Below are 14,618 nucleotides of genomic sequence, written 5' to 3'. Positions count from 1 at the left end.
CTTCAAGTTTAAAGCAATTAAATGAAATAATATAGAAAGAAATATTTCCTAATTTATAAAGCACAAGTACTAGTTATTATTTTTTTCATTAGTGATAATATCCTAATAACTAGTCAAGGCAATTTTAATTTTTAGATCAGAATTTCAAACGTGTGGCATTTAAGCTGTAATTAACAAAAGCTCAGTTAACGCTGACTTGGTACCGGGCACCTTCCCTAGTCATGTATCTCATGTAAACCTCATAATGACCCCACAAAATGGGTACTACTATTACCTCCCCAATGTTACAGATGAGGAAACTCAGCCACAGAAATGTTCAAACACATGCCCAAGGTCACAGAGGTAGGAAGTGGAAGAGCCAGGCTTTGAACCAGGGCGGCCTGGCTACACAAACATGGCCTTTTCTTGTTCCTCATGTACTGAGTTCTAGAAGCCAATGTTCCAACTGCCTTTAAACTGTTACTCCTAACCACATGGCTCACAGCAAAGCATTTACACTCCCTAAACCCACACTAACACATGGCTACTGTGTTCCCACAATCCTGTCTCTTTGCTGGCTTGTTTCCTCAATATATATATTCGTCATCCAGTCAAGAAACCATGTCCTTGGCAATCGTTAGCACAGCGCCTCCCTCGCCCACCCCCATGGTTCACCAGCGTCCTCACCATGTCAGCTCCACCCTGACATGGTCTCGGATCTGCCCCTTTCCCCTGGGACTCATGCACGTGTCCAACTGCAGGCCTTCTCCCACCTGAGTCAACTAACCCCTCTTTCACCTGGTTTGTGGTATGACCCCCTTCAAAATCATTCCACTTCCACGTGGCCATTCATTTTTCTCTGAAAATAGAGATTTCATCTAATCATGTTCCTGCTTTAATCCTCATCAGCTGTTACTGCCTACAGAACAAAACAGAAACTCCTTAGTAGTTTTACACTGAAAACTCTTCACAAGTTCCCCAACCCACCTTGCAGTCCCCTCTTCTTCCACGCTGCTCCAGACGTGCTGTGTAGGGCGTGCCGTGCTATAAAGCAGATCTTCAGGAACCTGTCTTATTTTCCTTAACTTACGTAATTTACTCTCCCAAATCTTGATAATTATATAATCTGCTTAAAATAATAGAATGAAATTTATTCTAAAACCTTCTTGTAATTTAAATCCACTCTCTCAGACTACTTTACCATCATTATGCTGAATTAGTGGCTCTTTCTTGAAAATAATTGGTTTCTATATAAGCAGTAGTAAAATATAAGACTGCCAAAATTTTACTGATTTGGGTCTAGGAAAAAGAGCTTCTTGCCCTGGCTGGTGTAGCTCAGTGGATTTTGCTCGGACCTGAGAACCAAAGGGTTGCGGTTCAATTCCCGGTCAGGGCACACGCCTGGGTTGCATGCCAGGTCCCCAGCAGAGGGCACGTGAGAGGCAACCGCACATCGATGTTTCTCTCCCCCTCTCTCTCCTTCCCTTCCCCTCTCTCTAAAACTAAATAAATAAACTCTTAAAAAAAAAAAGAAAAAAGAGCTTCTTAAGGTCAGGATCTCAAATAGTCTCCTGGGAGCTTATAAAACCTCTTACTTAGGGATATCAAACATCAGTTGTAAAGCTAAAGTGATGGGTGTTGGGACCTCACAAACAGCCATGGAAAGGCGAGGGAAGGAGACCTTAGGTCTCAGCAGGCCTCTCAGGAAACCTCAACATCTCAGGCATCTTTCTGCACTGATCATATAAGTGGTAATTCCAGGTTCCAACAATATCTTTTTAGATCAGGGTTTCTCAACTACAGCACAACTGACATTTGGGGCTAGACAGTGCTCTGTTGTGGAGCCATCCAGTGCACTGCAGAATGTTTAGCAGCATCCCTGGCCTCTCTATCTACCAGGTGTCAATAGCATCTCCTCAGTTGTGACAACCAAAAATGTCTCCAGACATTTCCAAGTGTCACCTACTGAGACAGAATTGTCTTGGGATTCAGTGCTATAAATACACAGGCTCAAAGGTCAGCATCAATTCTCCTGAACTGTATTTCTCCCCCTCTTCCTTCTCCTGTTCTTCTCCTCCTCCATCATAAAAATCAAAATGCCCATGACCACGCCAAGTGAAAACCACACCAACAAGGACATAAATCTTTTGGTAAAGGTACTAAAAGGACTGTTTCTGACATGTGACTGACTATTTATTGCTGTCCTTGCAAAGAATGAAACAGAAAGTGACAGGCAGACAGGAGGAACACATGTGTTCCTTGCTCCAATCAATAATAAAGTACCCCTCAACTCCCATCTCTTTCCTGTCTCTTGCCAGCATCTGGGGAGCCACTGACTGGCCAATATCCAATCCTGGAAAAGCCCCCTGCTGAACCATTTCAGGGGTAAGGGGAACTTGGACCCTTCAGGTGGCACTCTAACACAACTGACAATGTGGGTTGTACAGCACAAGTGCAACTTAATTTTAAGGTCCATTAGCAGCACAAAGTGGGGAACTGTACTTTTAAACATAAGCCCTGCAACTCAGCAGGGACATTTTTCATTTTCAATTTCAAATGGTAAGAATAATAATTATGATTCTTTTTATTGAGAAGAGCATTTAGGTTCAAATACACTGCACTTCAAACCCAAATACTAGAACATATTGCATGTTGCAAGTGATGTTTGCAAAATACAAGACTGCATAATGTGCAATTTGGACTAAATATCAGGAAACAGCCACTGGAATTATTCCTGCATCTTTGATTTTGTGATTGCTTCTCTTGTAATTGCAAGTGGTCAAAACTCAAAGGGGATGCTAGCATTATGCTGTGTCTTTTAGAGAACTGTCAATGCTGGCCAACCTGTTATTCAGCTGATGTTGAATGACAACAACTGGTTTTTGAGAGTATAAACAAATGCACCCATGTACATACCTATGCTTCCCTTTCCTCTCACCCACAGTACACAGCTGTACAATGTGGGCCCTTCCCCCCAAATACTACAATCTGGAGTTGTAACTATCACTTCCTCTGAAGGCTCCACAGGTACAGAATCATCTGTGGGAGCTGTCATGCCAGACAGAAAGTAAATCCTGCTTCCTAGGCAGTGTCCGCTGAGATGTGAGAAAAGGGAAATGAGATACCAAACACTATTTCCAATGCAAATCCTCATGAGCAAAACTGTGAGAAGAGAAACTATAAAAAACTCCTTGAAGCAGTAAAACCAAATGCTCTCCCTGTCCAACATAATCCCAACCACATGAGCAGGATTTATTGAGTACCTTCAACAGGTTGGCTCTGAACAAGACACTATGGGCAAAACAAGGACAAATGAGGGCATTGTCAATCCTCAGGAGACGGGCATTTTCATTATCATACATACATACTTTTTACTTCCCCCATGTTAGTTACAGGGCAAAGAGCCACAAACCCAATACTGTTCACTCTGCTTCATAATCTAAGGTCACAAATCTAGAGAAAAGCAGAATTGGTCTTAAAAAAAAAACAGGGTATCATTCTGAAAGCATATAATTTTTGACAAAGGCATACACAAGCTCTTTCAGGGAAAAAACCTAGAGAAATAGTGATTGATTGATTGAAGGGTAGGGATTTTTAAATACCTGTTTTTTCCATTCCTCTGATTCACCTTCCTCTTCAACAAAATAAATAGAGCTCAAAATGCAGTTCAATATGATTTTTGGTTTTGATAAGGTTCATTTTCACCTAAATTTCTCTGGGGAATGTTCACTTTCACATAATAAAAAAGTCCAAGAGTGATAAATTTGGAAGGAAAAACCATTTTGGATGGAAGCCACATTGAGTACGACCAAACAGAAAAGGAAAGGGGACACACACTCACACACGCAAATGTCCCCAAAAAGAACATAAATTTAAGAAGCCCTGCTTCCACTGCTGTGGTATCCAATTTAGAAGCAGTTTACAGCCAACCAGAAGATATATCAACAAGCAATAAGACATAACAGTAAGCAATCAGAAACATCATGAGCAATAAGACACCAGAGTGAGCAGTAAAGACACACCAGGGAGAACATTTCTGAGCAATTACCAAATGTCTTAATGCAGAAAGTGAGAATGAAAAACTTCACTCAACTCGGATTGGAACCCTATAAAATGAACTCTCTCACAGCTCAAGACCTATTATTTCTGCTTTGATAAGAGGGCTGTGAGGACCGCCTGTGTGGCCACAGATCAGCAGAGGGCATGAAAGCACTGGGGGACTGATAATGAATTAGGACTAAGAACTTTAGGTTCTTGTCCTTCTTTTTCACACCCTAATCTAGAGATAAGACAAATAAAAACTTTATGTCAATCATTTTAAAAGACACAAAGGACCCTTCAACCTCTGGGGGAAATAAGGGAGGGTGCTTTCCCTGTCCTTTTCACATCTATACCCACTGTGGCCAACGTGGGATCTAGGGAAGGGACACACATGCATGCAAGCACCCTGGGGGACGAGCTGCTATTCCCTTTTATTTTTTTAAAGTACACAGGTCAGCCAAAGATTAGACACTCCGACGCAAAAAAAAACTTCCTTATTAAACAGGCTACACTGTCAGTTCGTTAGGAACCTCTAAGAAAATGATAGCACATTTCCCCAGATGCATTCATTTGTGATAATTCACAAATAGAAGCAAGAAAAGACAGTGTCTTCAATGTCTTTGACAGAGTCTGTCAAAGACAGACTCACAATGTCTTCTCCAGGTGGTGCTAGGAGGTCTGAGGCTGAGCTCAGAGGATTACAGTACCAAAGGTCCCCCTCTCCCAAATACTTCAGCTCACTAAAACTAGTGAAATCACTCTCATTTCTCAGAGACATGGAGAGGATTAAATGAAATCATGTGGCTCCAAGAGTCAGGAACAGTAACTGGTATTAGTGGATTCATTAGGTGTTAGTCTCCTCTCCTTCCTTCCAAGCATCTTTCTGGGCCACGACCCATTTCTAGTCTGTATCTCCTCCATGAGGGCCCTATGCCTCAGTCCTTCCTACCTTCAAAGCTCACTTTCCCATGAAAAGTCTTCCACACTGACTGCCACTTACAGTGATCACAGTCTGTGTTATTTTCCTTATCGGCCAGTATAAATCACAAAGGCATGAAGGATATCACACACACAAAACATACAAAGGAGCAAGATGAAATTAATTATTAAAGGCATAACTCTAAATTTTCTCCCATTTCCCCCAAAAGAAAAAATTAAACCAAAATACTTGGTTCTTTAAATATTAGTGAAAACACAGGACCCATGGTATATAACTAAAGGGGCCTACCTCAGAACCAATGGCTTCGAGAATATGCTCAAGAGATATTTGTTAACTTAGTAAACTAGTTCAATACACAGGGCTGGATCTCATTTGAAAGAAGCAGCCACCAAATCCCTCCCTTGTAAATGCCAAAGGTCTACCCACCATTCTGTACCCTGGGACATGGAGCCCGGAAAGAGAAGTTTTCCTGTGAGTCTGGCTCACGAACAGGACAGCCAGAGGCAGCACGATACCTTGTCAGGGAAAAGAACGACAGCAGACATGTTTACATGGTTCCTCCAGGGCAGAGGCAATGGGAGCCACAGCGTTTGTGGCAGAGTGCCCCGCACCACCTCCAGAATTAAGAGAATGCAGAGCTGCCGTGAAATCCGATGGGAGCTTTTCATTAGTGTTTCCCACTGGGAAAGGGGTGGAGGAGTGGAGACTGGAGAGGCATGGGTTCTGTTTATTAATAAGCAGCTCAACACAGTGGGAGGTTTTCTAGTCTAATTACAGAAGCTGTTGGGAACTGCAGGGAAGACAGGATTTATGGCCTAGATGACACTGCCTCTGTGTTGTAATTAAAAGTTATTTTTAAAATCTTTGGTGGGCTACTTTGGATTATCAGAAGTATATACTGCAATTTGAAACTTGTGAAAAGGGCAAAGAACATAACAAACAGGTAATACAACAAGCTTGCATAATGTGAAATGATTAAATGTTCTGACACTGGAGGGGAAAGGAAAGGATTGCTCCCAAGTAAGTCTGTGAAAGGGGGAGAGAGAGAAGCAAGTCAACAAGTGCGTGCTAAACTACATTTTAAAAATTTCAAAAGTAACTCAGCTACTTACTTTACCCACTAACTAGAGTTTGGGTACCACCCACCAGGAGTATAGGATGGGTATCCACAACCACTCCCCCAGAGCACCTAACCCTAACCCTCCAGCTCTTTGTTTTGTCCTGAGTCCCTAGGAAAGGACAGTGATCACCCTAACAAGAGTAAGCCCTGACTCAACCACAAAGACCCGGAGGCCAGCCCGAGGTCAGTGTAATGGTGGTCCAATGAGCTGTGGACAGTCCATGTTGTATATGATTTGGGTTTTGTGTTTACCCCATTTCCCTTCTCTCATGCAAGATTTCAGTCTCAAGAAGGGACCAAATGAATCCCAGTGAAATGCATGGTGGCACCATGAGTGGCTAGAGGCCGGGGCAGTTATTTCCTAAGTGCCATTTCCAGAATTAAATTTTCTACATATACACAGGAGGCATTTTCTGCAATGGTGGCTCAGAGGAGAGAATCTACCATATGTTACAAACTTTTGAAATTGTCTGATGAAAATGGGGAGGAGGAAGAACCTCTAACTGCCATGAGCTCCCCAGATAACCTCTATATTTCATTCATCCACGTTATGAATCTTCTCATTAAAAGTGAATTCCAGGAGCTCATTATGTAAAATATGTCACAGAAACCACCAGATACCACACATCATGATGAAACTATAAAAGCATTCTAACATCTGTTATTCAAAAATAAATTTAAATGTGGCTTTATAGGAGCCATACCAAGTTTATGGGATTTATATCCTATCAAAAAGAACGACTGTGCTTCTTTATTCTTTTCCCAGTTCAAATCAGGGTTTGGCTCCATGCCAAGCTACAGGACTACCCTTCTTACCTGCCACATTAATTTTCTCAAGTGCTACCAAGCTAGGAACAGCTGTGGTGGAGTTGGTCGAGTTTGCTCCTGTGCCGTTGATCACCAGGGTGTCCACCTTCGACTCTAACTTCCCAATGCGCTGCAAAATATTATCCAGCAATACAGCAAGAGTTTTCTTTAGATCTGTAAAATAAAATGCAGAGAGTTTTAAAATTCTTTCACCACTGCGTATTTGTTCAATGCACATGCTCTCTCTTTCTCTCTTTGACATTAAGGAACAAAGAGTGGTAGTCAAAAGGTACTGCCTAAGACCTGTCCTAACAAACCGTATCTTAAACATGACCAAAACCCTCCCATATCCCCGCTGAAGGTCTACCCTCCATTCTGTTCCCCAGGCCAGAAAGTACAAAACAACATGGTCTATTCTGTGATGCAAGTTTAGCATAAATGACAAAAATTATTTCTAGCTCCTGGGCTGACAGAGAATGCTCATTGTGCCTCAGCATCCTACCAAAGCACTCTATTTAGAAATTCCTCCTCCTTATAGCACGATGGTTACTGATGCACAGAGGACAACTCCAAAGTCCCAAAGTAGCTTCTGGATCAAGTTTGTTGTTATTTTTAGTGCCCTGTACTCCAGCACGTGTCCCAGGTGTTTTTTTTGCAAAGTCTTTATATCTCTTGGTTAGACATAGTAATAATAAAAGCCACAGTTCCACATTTCCAGGCATAGTATACTCAGTTAACTATAATCAGATCTTTGAAAAATACACAAAGACCAGATGCATTCATTCGTTGAAGAAATATCTGTCAAACAACTGCTATGTGCCAGGCGCTGTTCTAGATGTCAGGGATGTTCTCCCATGGCGCTTACATGTAAGAGTTGACGCCCTTTCTTACACATCTGGCTGAGGGTCAAGGAGTCATACACTTCCCTCCAGATGTGTCATCCTCAGACATGTATCAGCACACACACACAGAGATGAAACAGCCCTCCTCCTCTGGAAACTCACAATCAAAGAAAGATACACTGACTTGCACATGTGGAAAAGGCAGAAGGACAACAGGATGGTCACCCATGTAGACACAATCCAGACTCATTACGAACTGGGAGCGGGCCAGAGGGCAGTACACTGTGCGGGTAGCAGGATATAGTAAAGTCTTGAACTGAGACAAATGGGAAGCTGCCCCCTTCCATTCTGCTGGGAACAGCAAACTTGCTCTGAGCAGGTACTTTGATCCAGCCCAGAAAGAAACACACACCTGGTTAACTCACCAACCCTGGAGCACAGCCAACCAACCTTGGCCAGGAGGTGTTTGGACTGCCCTGTTCCCCCAAGTCCAGAGAGAAACTCTTCCCAGCAGAGACACAGATATGTAATTGACATGGAAGTATGTGTTCTCAGTGGTTTACAGACAACATCGCTGGAGCTGACTGAAATCTACAGACAGAAGCAGAACCCGCATCTTTATCCTGAACGTCTGGTTTGATGCGTTTGGCATTATCTCACTGTCTCCACCACTGCCCAACACCGAACACTGGGCTTCTTCGCATGTGAAGGTCTGTAGCAGTCTGTTCTCTCACTAATTCTGATGAATATCTGACCAGGCCTATTTTTTGTTCTTCAATATGTATCTTACCTGTGGGCAGTAAGACAAGCTGGCCATGACATTGGAGTAACAAGGCCAAAAATCTGATTACAGTGAAGAAGGGTAGAAGAGAATTATTTTCTGAAGAGGGGTGTGTGTGTGTGTGTGTGTGTGTGTGTGTGTGTGTGTATGAAATCCCATGACATGTCCATATTCTCCATGAGTAGGTAGGACTTCATTTTACAGATGGGAAAACTGAGGTTCACAGACATGAAGTAACTGTTTGTGGTTACAGATGTAAGTCAGAATGAACACTTCATTCCGGTCTGCCTAGTTCCCTGATGCCTCCCTGGAACCAGTCAGAAGTCAAGAGCCAAGGCAGAAAAAGAAAACCAAGTATGAAACTCAGTGTCTTTCATCCACAGCATAGTGGTGAAGGGCCCAGATTTTGCAGCCAAACTCCCTAGGTTTGAGCTGTCGCTCTCCATTCCTGTTTCCCTGTCTGTAAAAGAGGGATAATAATAAGCCTGCCTCTGGGGCAGTTATGAGGGTCTAATGGGTTAATATGGATAAAATACTTTAAACACTTACTGATATATAATAGGCACTACATAACTGCCTGCTATAGATATATAAATAAAAAATAAAACCATCCTCTAGAATATGCTTCTGCCCTTCCTGAAGAAATGTCCCCCTGGGTGATACAAAGCTTTATCACTATCCAGAGTCACAAGATCACTGTCCTGCAGGGCGCAAGGACCCCCCACCACCACTCTGCCATCCACATGACTCACAGTCTGTCCCAGGCACGTCATTAGCTGGCATGGTCATTGGGAGTCAGCCACCAGCCCTGCTTTTACACTGAATCTAAGGCGGCAACTGGTCCTCCAGTGATCCGAAGATTGCCAGAGGCCAGCCACACAGATGGGGATACTGGGGCCATAGAGAGACGGTTGCACTCAGTATAGAGAAACCACTCCTCTGACAAAAGATAGCACGCTCCCCCACCTCCAGCTTCTGCCTGTATCGCCAGCTGGGGAGTCCCTGTGTAAAATGGCATGTAACAGGTACCCACTACTTAGCCAGGCACAGAAGCCTGGCCCTATAGTTTGGGTTAACTCAGGGTTTCTCAAGTTCAACTGTATTGACACTATGAGACAGATAATTCTTTGTTGTGTGGGGCTGTCCTGTGCATTGTAGGGTGTTTGGCAGCATCTTTGGGCTCTAACCACTAAATCATGGTAGCAATAACTCCTTTGTGACAACCAAAAATGTCTCCAGACATTGCCAGAGTCCCTTGGGGGGCAAAATATCTCCCATTTGAGAACCACTGAATTAGGCACATTCTTTCCACTCTTTTCTTCCCTTTGTTCCTCTGTGGAGATACCAAGAGAGAACTCTGACAAAGCGACTATGGGATAGGGAAACACAAGAAGCTACTCCCTGCCTGACAACCTGCCTGACGTTGACTTCCATTTGCTGAGGCACTGGAGGCATGCTACAAGCACAACAGGCAGTACCATGAGGGAAGTCAGCCTTCCTGCCCGTGAGAGCTGACCAACAGACACACCAGGGCTGGTAACCTTGTATGAGGGTCACAGGCACCGGGACTACTGGCCAGAGTCCCCAACCCACGGTTATCAGTGGCTCACACCTTAGTTAGAGTACAAAGTAGTCATGTCAACATTAAGAAGATATTCTTCCTCAATTCTTAAATTGAAGTCCACCAATAAACGGGACTTATCTCTAGCTGTGACTGACCTCTGTGACTCTGGTGTGGTATAAGTAAGGGAATCTGTGATGATGGCAGGTGTTCCACCCCAATGCTGCTACTAACTGCTGCCGTCACGCTGCCACCACCACTACTTACTGTGCCAGCTACCACCTCAGCCCTTCACATGAATTAACTCATGCGATCCTGTCCTGACAGTCTGGTGACTGTACTGTGGGTCCCACCCCCATTTTATAGACCCATAAACCGCAGCACAAGGAGGAAGAGGTTACGTAATTTGCTCCAGGTGACTGCAGCCTTGTCTTCATACCCACAGCCTGGTTGCAGCACAGAAGGATTCAGGCGACCACATGGCACTGCCTCTAAAGACCCACCACGGACCTGCGGGCCAGCAAGCGGCTCCGCCTTGCTGTTTCCGAACACACTCACCAGGGATTAGCCTCTGGCCCTCAGCCGTGCTAAATTGTATGGCAACCACCTGCAACAACTGCTGATGCCACTGTTTTTTAAGCAACTCCAGCACTAAAAATAATTTTTAAATCTGCCCTTCTGCCTTAAAATGAGAATGAAATATAAGACTATCAAAAACTTTGGACTCTCTAAGGTGCATCACCTGGGTAGGCATCTGTCCTCTCCTTACGTGAAAAGAAAAAAGTTCACTTTCAACTCTAGCGTCTCTGAGTCACTATTTCAAGGCAGTCCCACACGAAAGAAAAGACACTGCCAATGACACAAGGTGAAACGATGCCAAGCCCGTCTCTGCACCCGCATCGACCGGCACGGGCCGGACACGCCACAGTGCTCGGGGGGTGCGTGCTGCGCAGGGCGCGAGTGTGGGGGCAGTCTTCCCACCGGGAAGGCCACGTCAGTCACACGTTTCTAGGTGATGAAATTAGTTCTCACCTTTGTATTTTACGGTTAAACCCACGAACAGCTTTATTTAAAAGCTGTTACAGTTTTACTGCAATTTTAAACTGATGCCAGAGTGTTTTTGTTTCTTTTAGTCTTAATCTTTAGTCTTAACCCATATATCCAATAAGACTATACACCCAAGAATAATTTCTATAGAGTTTAATAAAAATGAGAGTGAAAACATTCTTCCAAATTTATTATTTTTTATATTTATCACTATGTTTTATAGTTATTCTAACAGTAAAGTGTGTCCTCAGCAGCATTACAATTTTCAATTACTAACAGGCTTTTAAAATTTTGTGTTTCAAAGCCTTAACAATAAAAATTTAATCCTAACATTACTAACAAAATTCTGTGTTCCTAAAAATTGCTGTACGTGACAAAGAGGAGATTTGAAAGCATTTAAAATGTCCCTCTGGGGAAAGTAAGCTTTGGTTCCTATCTTGCTAGAAAGGGTGAGATCTCCATTATCTCAGCATTAGGGGTGAGAAGGGGCTAGAAGATGCTGCCACATCCTTGAGCAGGGCAGCCAAGGGGGTGCCACTGCCACCTATACTTTCCTCCACAGCTGGAGTCCAAGGAGACAGGATCTCAGTGGAGAGAGTGGTCTTGCTAGTGGAAAAGATGTATAGATAGGTCTGTTAGCTGAAGCTGTGAGAACAGGTGGTGAACCCTGATTTCCCAGATCATTAAGTCAATATTTGAGAGATTATCGAGAAAGCCTGTGCTTGGGGCCTATGCTGGTCCCACCCCACTCCGTGGGGATATGTTTCTAAGGCAGAGGCTCTCCGGCCTGCTGTCCCGCAGGCTTACCCATGGAGTCCGAGTCACCCGGCCCATCCTCTGGGCACTCACAGAGAATCTGCAGAACCAACCCACATGTCGAGGACTCTGGCACAGCCATGGTTGAGAACTATGTTTAAAGCGCAGCTGCCATGATTCACTGGCAGAGAGCTGCAGTGAGCAAGGGCTTCCATCTGAACTGCCAAAAATCATTTACATCTGTGCTTGCTTCTAATGAAAATCCGTCTTCACCACAGCCGCTCCCCAAGAGGCAGGGTGTGAACAAAAGAGTGGCTTCACTTTTGGGCTCCAGAGAAACCAGCAAAGACAGGGCGTTAATGAGAAAGGAAGGTGCTAATGAAAAAAGAATTAACCCCAACCTCTCGTTCCCATTGACTGCCAGGCATGTCAAGTTTCATCGGTTATGTATTTTTAAATTAATTTTAAAGTGACCTTTCCACAGAAAGAGAATGCAGTTACAGTAATGACCAAAATACATGCCATTTATTATGTGCATAGACGTTCAAAGCAAAGTTAGTTATAAAAGAGAACAGTGTTATTTGTTATAGACAAAAGCTGGAAACTCCCCAAATACCCAAACAAAAGATTAAATTACATGTCACTTTCTTCATAAGGTGGAACAAACTGCTAGAGTGGAAACTCAAGGAAGGCAGAGGGCAGGTCTGTCTCGCCATCTGTGTTTGTCACCACCACCACCTACTAACATCAGGAGATCAGTAAGTATTACTGAATGGGTGGATGAGAAAGAAAAAGCATGTGGTCACCAAAAATATCTAGTGGCTTGAGGAAATATAAGAAAGATAAATTAAACAGCTGTATATGAAATATTCCAATTTTTAAAAATGAGCGCACACACATCTCTCTCTGCATTAAAAAAGGCCTGGAATGAAGTCAAAATTTGTCTGGGTTTGGGTTAAGGAGCATTTTATTTTTTATTCTTTAATTCTCTTCTGGGTTTGGGGTTATGGAGCACTGTATTTTTTATTTGTCTTTACGTGCAAGGACACAGAGACAGACTTGGACTGCTTTGCCTTCGTGTGTTTTACTGACAGTGCCTTTTGTGTTGGACTGCCTGAAATAGTGACTCAATCAGCTGCTTAAGTTACGAACCTTTTTCCTTTCATATTGCGAGAGAAAACATGCCTATCCCAAGACTTGCCTACAGAGTCCCAGGGCTTTTGATAGCTTTATCTCCATATGCTCTCAATTTTATATAAGAATACACATTATTCTCACATCACGAAGGTATTAAATGCTACTTTAAAATACATAGTACAGTGACTTCTATCCTCAGAATTCAAAGATACTGGCCACAAGTGCCCTGATGTCAGATAGCAAGACACCCTCCCACCCCGAAACACCCTAGTCACTGACTCCCACTGCCTCATCTCAGTGGGGGGCTTGCCTGCGCCTGAGCTCACACATGACCTTCCCTGTGGTGGCCGCAGACAGCTATACCAGGGCACAGAAGGGAGTTGCTGGCCATCACAGAGTGACAGGGCAGCTCAGGGCAGCTCAGATGCTCAGCATCACTGCCCAACACTCTCTCCTGGGTTAGGATTTAAGTGTGGATATACGCTCTGATTCCGACTCACACCTAGCAGTGAGTGCTGTTCCTGAGGGACTGCAGGGGGTGTCACTGGCATTTTAAGAAACTTTCTAGGCAGCAGAATCTGAGAAAAGATCATGTCTATGCCTGTTAATGATATCACGTGCTTTACGGAACCTGTAAATATCCAGAATGACATTCTTGGGCCTTTCTCTCAATTTCCCTAACTAGCCAGCTACACAGAGTAGGAGTCAAGCATTTTTGCTTTTTTATAGAAGAGAAAAGAACTCAGATTTGAAGAGGTCAAGCCCATTGTTGCCCAAGGTCACCAACCTGACTCTAGGGTGTGTTCTCTGGCTCACCATCCACACAGAAATGTCCCCCGGTGTGCCCCCTTCAGAGACTGAGTGAGCTACCTCACAGCCTAGAGAGGGAAGCCTTCTCTTTCCAACAAGGCAGTAACAATCACACCTCCTATTTCTAAAATGTGCCACTAACACACCCTTAGAAAGGGGCCCCGTGAGGAGCCCAATGCCACCTCTCTAGGGGCCAGAGCAGCAGTTCCAAACCCCAGATGGTGTGGCGCCCAGCATTGCTCTCCTTAAAGCAGCCCGGGTGCTTCTGGTGGATGAACCTGTCCTTGTGTAGGAGAGGGTGTCTGGTTGGGCCTCATTCTCCCGGGGAAATGCTAAGGGCAGCTACATAAAGAGGTTCCTGAAGCCCTGCATTCAAGGGAATAAGCAATGTTAGGTTTACGGGCAATTTTGGTTGGGTGGTCACAGATGCAGGTACGTGCAGGCCAGGGTTAGTGATAACTCACTGTAACGAAGGCTCTTTATTAATCTCAGGGCTCTAATAAGCTCAGTCACATGTAATTCTTACAAGAATCTTATGAAGTAAGTAATATTACAATCTTCTATTTAATCAGAGGAAGCAGGCTCTTAAAATATCAGTGACTTGCCCATGGTCACACATCTAGTTAAGGACCCCTTCCACAAGCCACAGATAAACACTCTCTCACTGCCTTCCAGAATAAACAGTGGTTCCCTATGACAGGATTACGCATAATAGCTACTTGGAGTCTCTTAAGCATGGAATCCACAGGGAATCTCTCCTCATTTCCTGTCTCACTAAAAACATTACTCTGATTTTC

The 14,618-nt window shown here is 43.8% G+C and overlaps 1 protein-coding gene across 5 annotated transcripts in view; it reads right to left on the bottom strand.

The window, feature by feature from the left end:
• MGAT5 (alpha-1,6-mannosylglycoprotein 6-beta-N-acetylglucosaminyltransferase) overlaps window positions 1–14,618 on the bottom strand; it is a 341,618-nt gene that overhangs the window by 194,372 nt on the left and 132,628 nt on the right. For all 5 annotated transcript variants that reach the window (XM_045825932.1, XM_045825930.1, XM_045825931.1 and 2 more), the window contains one exon: window positions 6,897–7,061. In XM_045825932.1, the coding sequence (XP_045681888.1) occupies window positions 6,897–7,061 (165 nt within the window). The remainder of the gene's footprint in view (window positions 1–6,896; window positions 7,062–14,618) is intronic.

The sequence above is a fragment of the Phyllostomus hastatus genome, unplaced genomic scaffold (genome assembly GCF_019186645.2).
Source record: "Phyllostomus hastatus isolate PE091 unplaced genomic scaffold, TTU_PhHast_1.1 phas_scaffold_60, whole genome shotgun sequence".
NCBI classification, from domain to species: domain Eukaryota; kingdom Metazoa; phylum Chordata; class Mammalia; order Chiroptera; family Phyllostomidae; genus Phyllostomus; species Phyllostomus hastatus.
The sequence above is the reverse complement of the archived record's forward strand: the minus strand, read 5'-3'. Positions and strand labels throughout refer to the sequence as shown.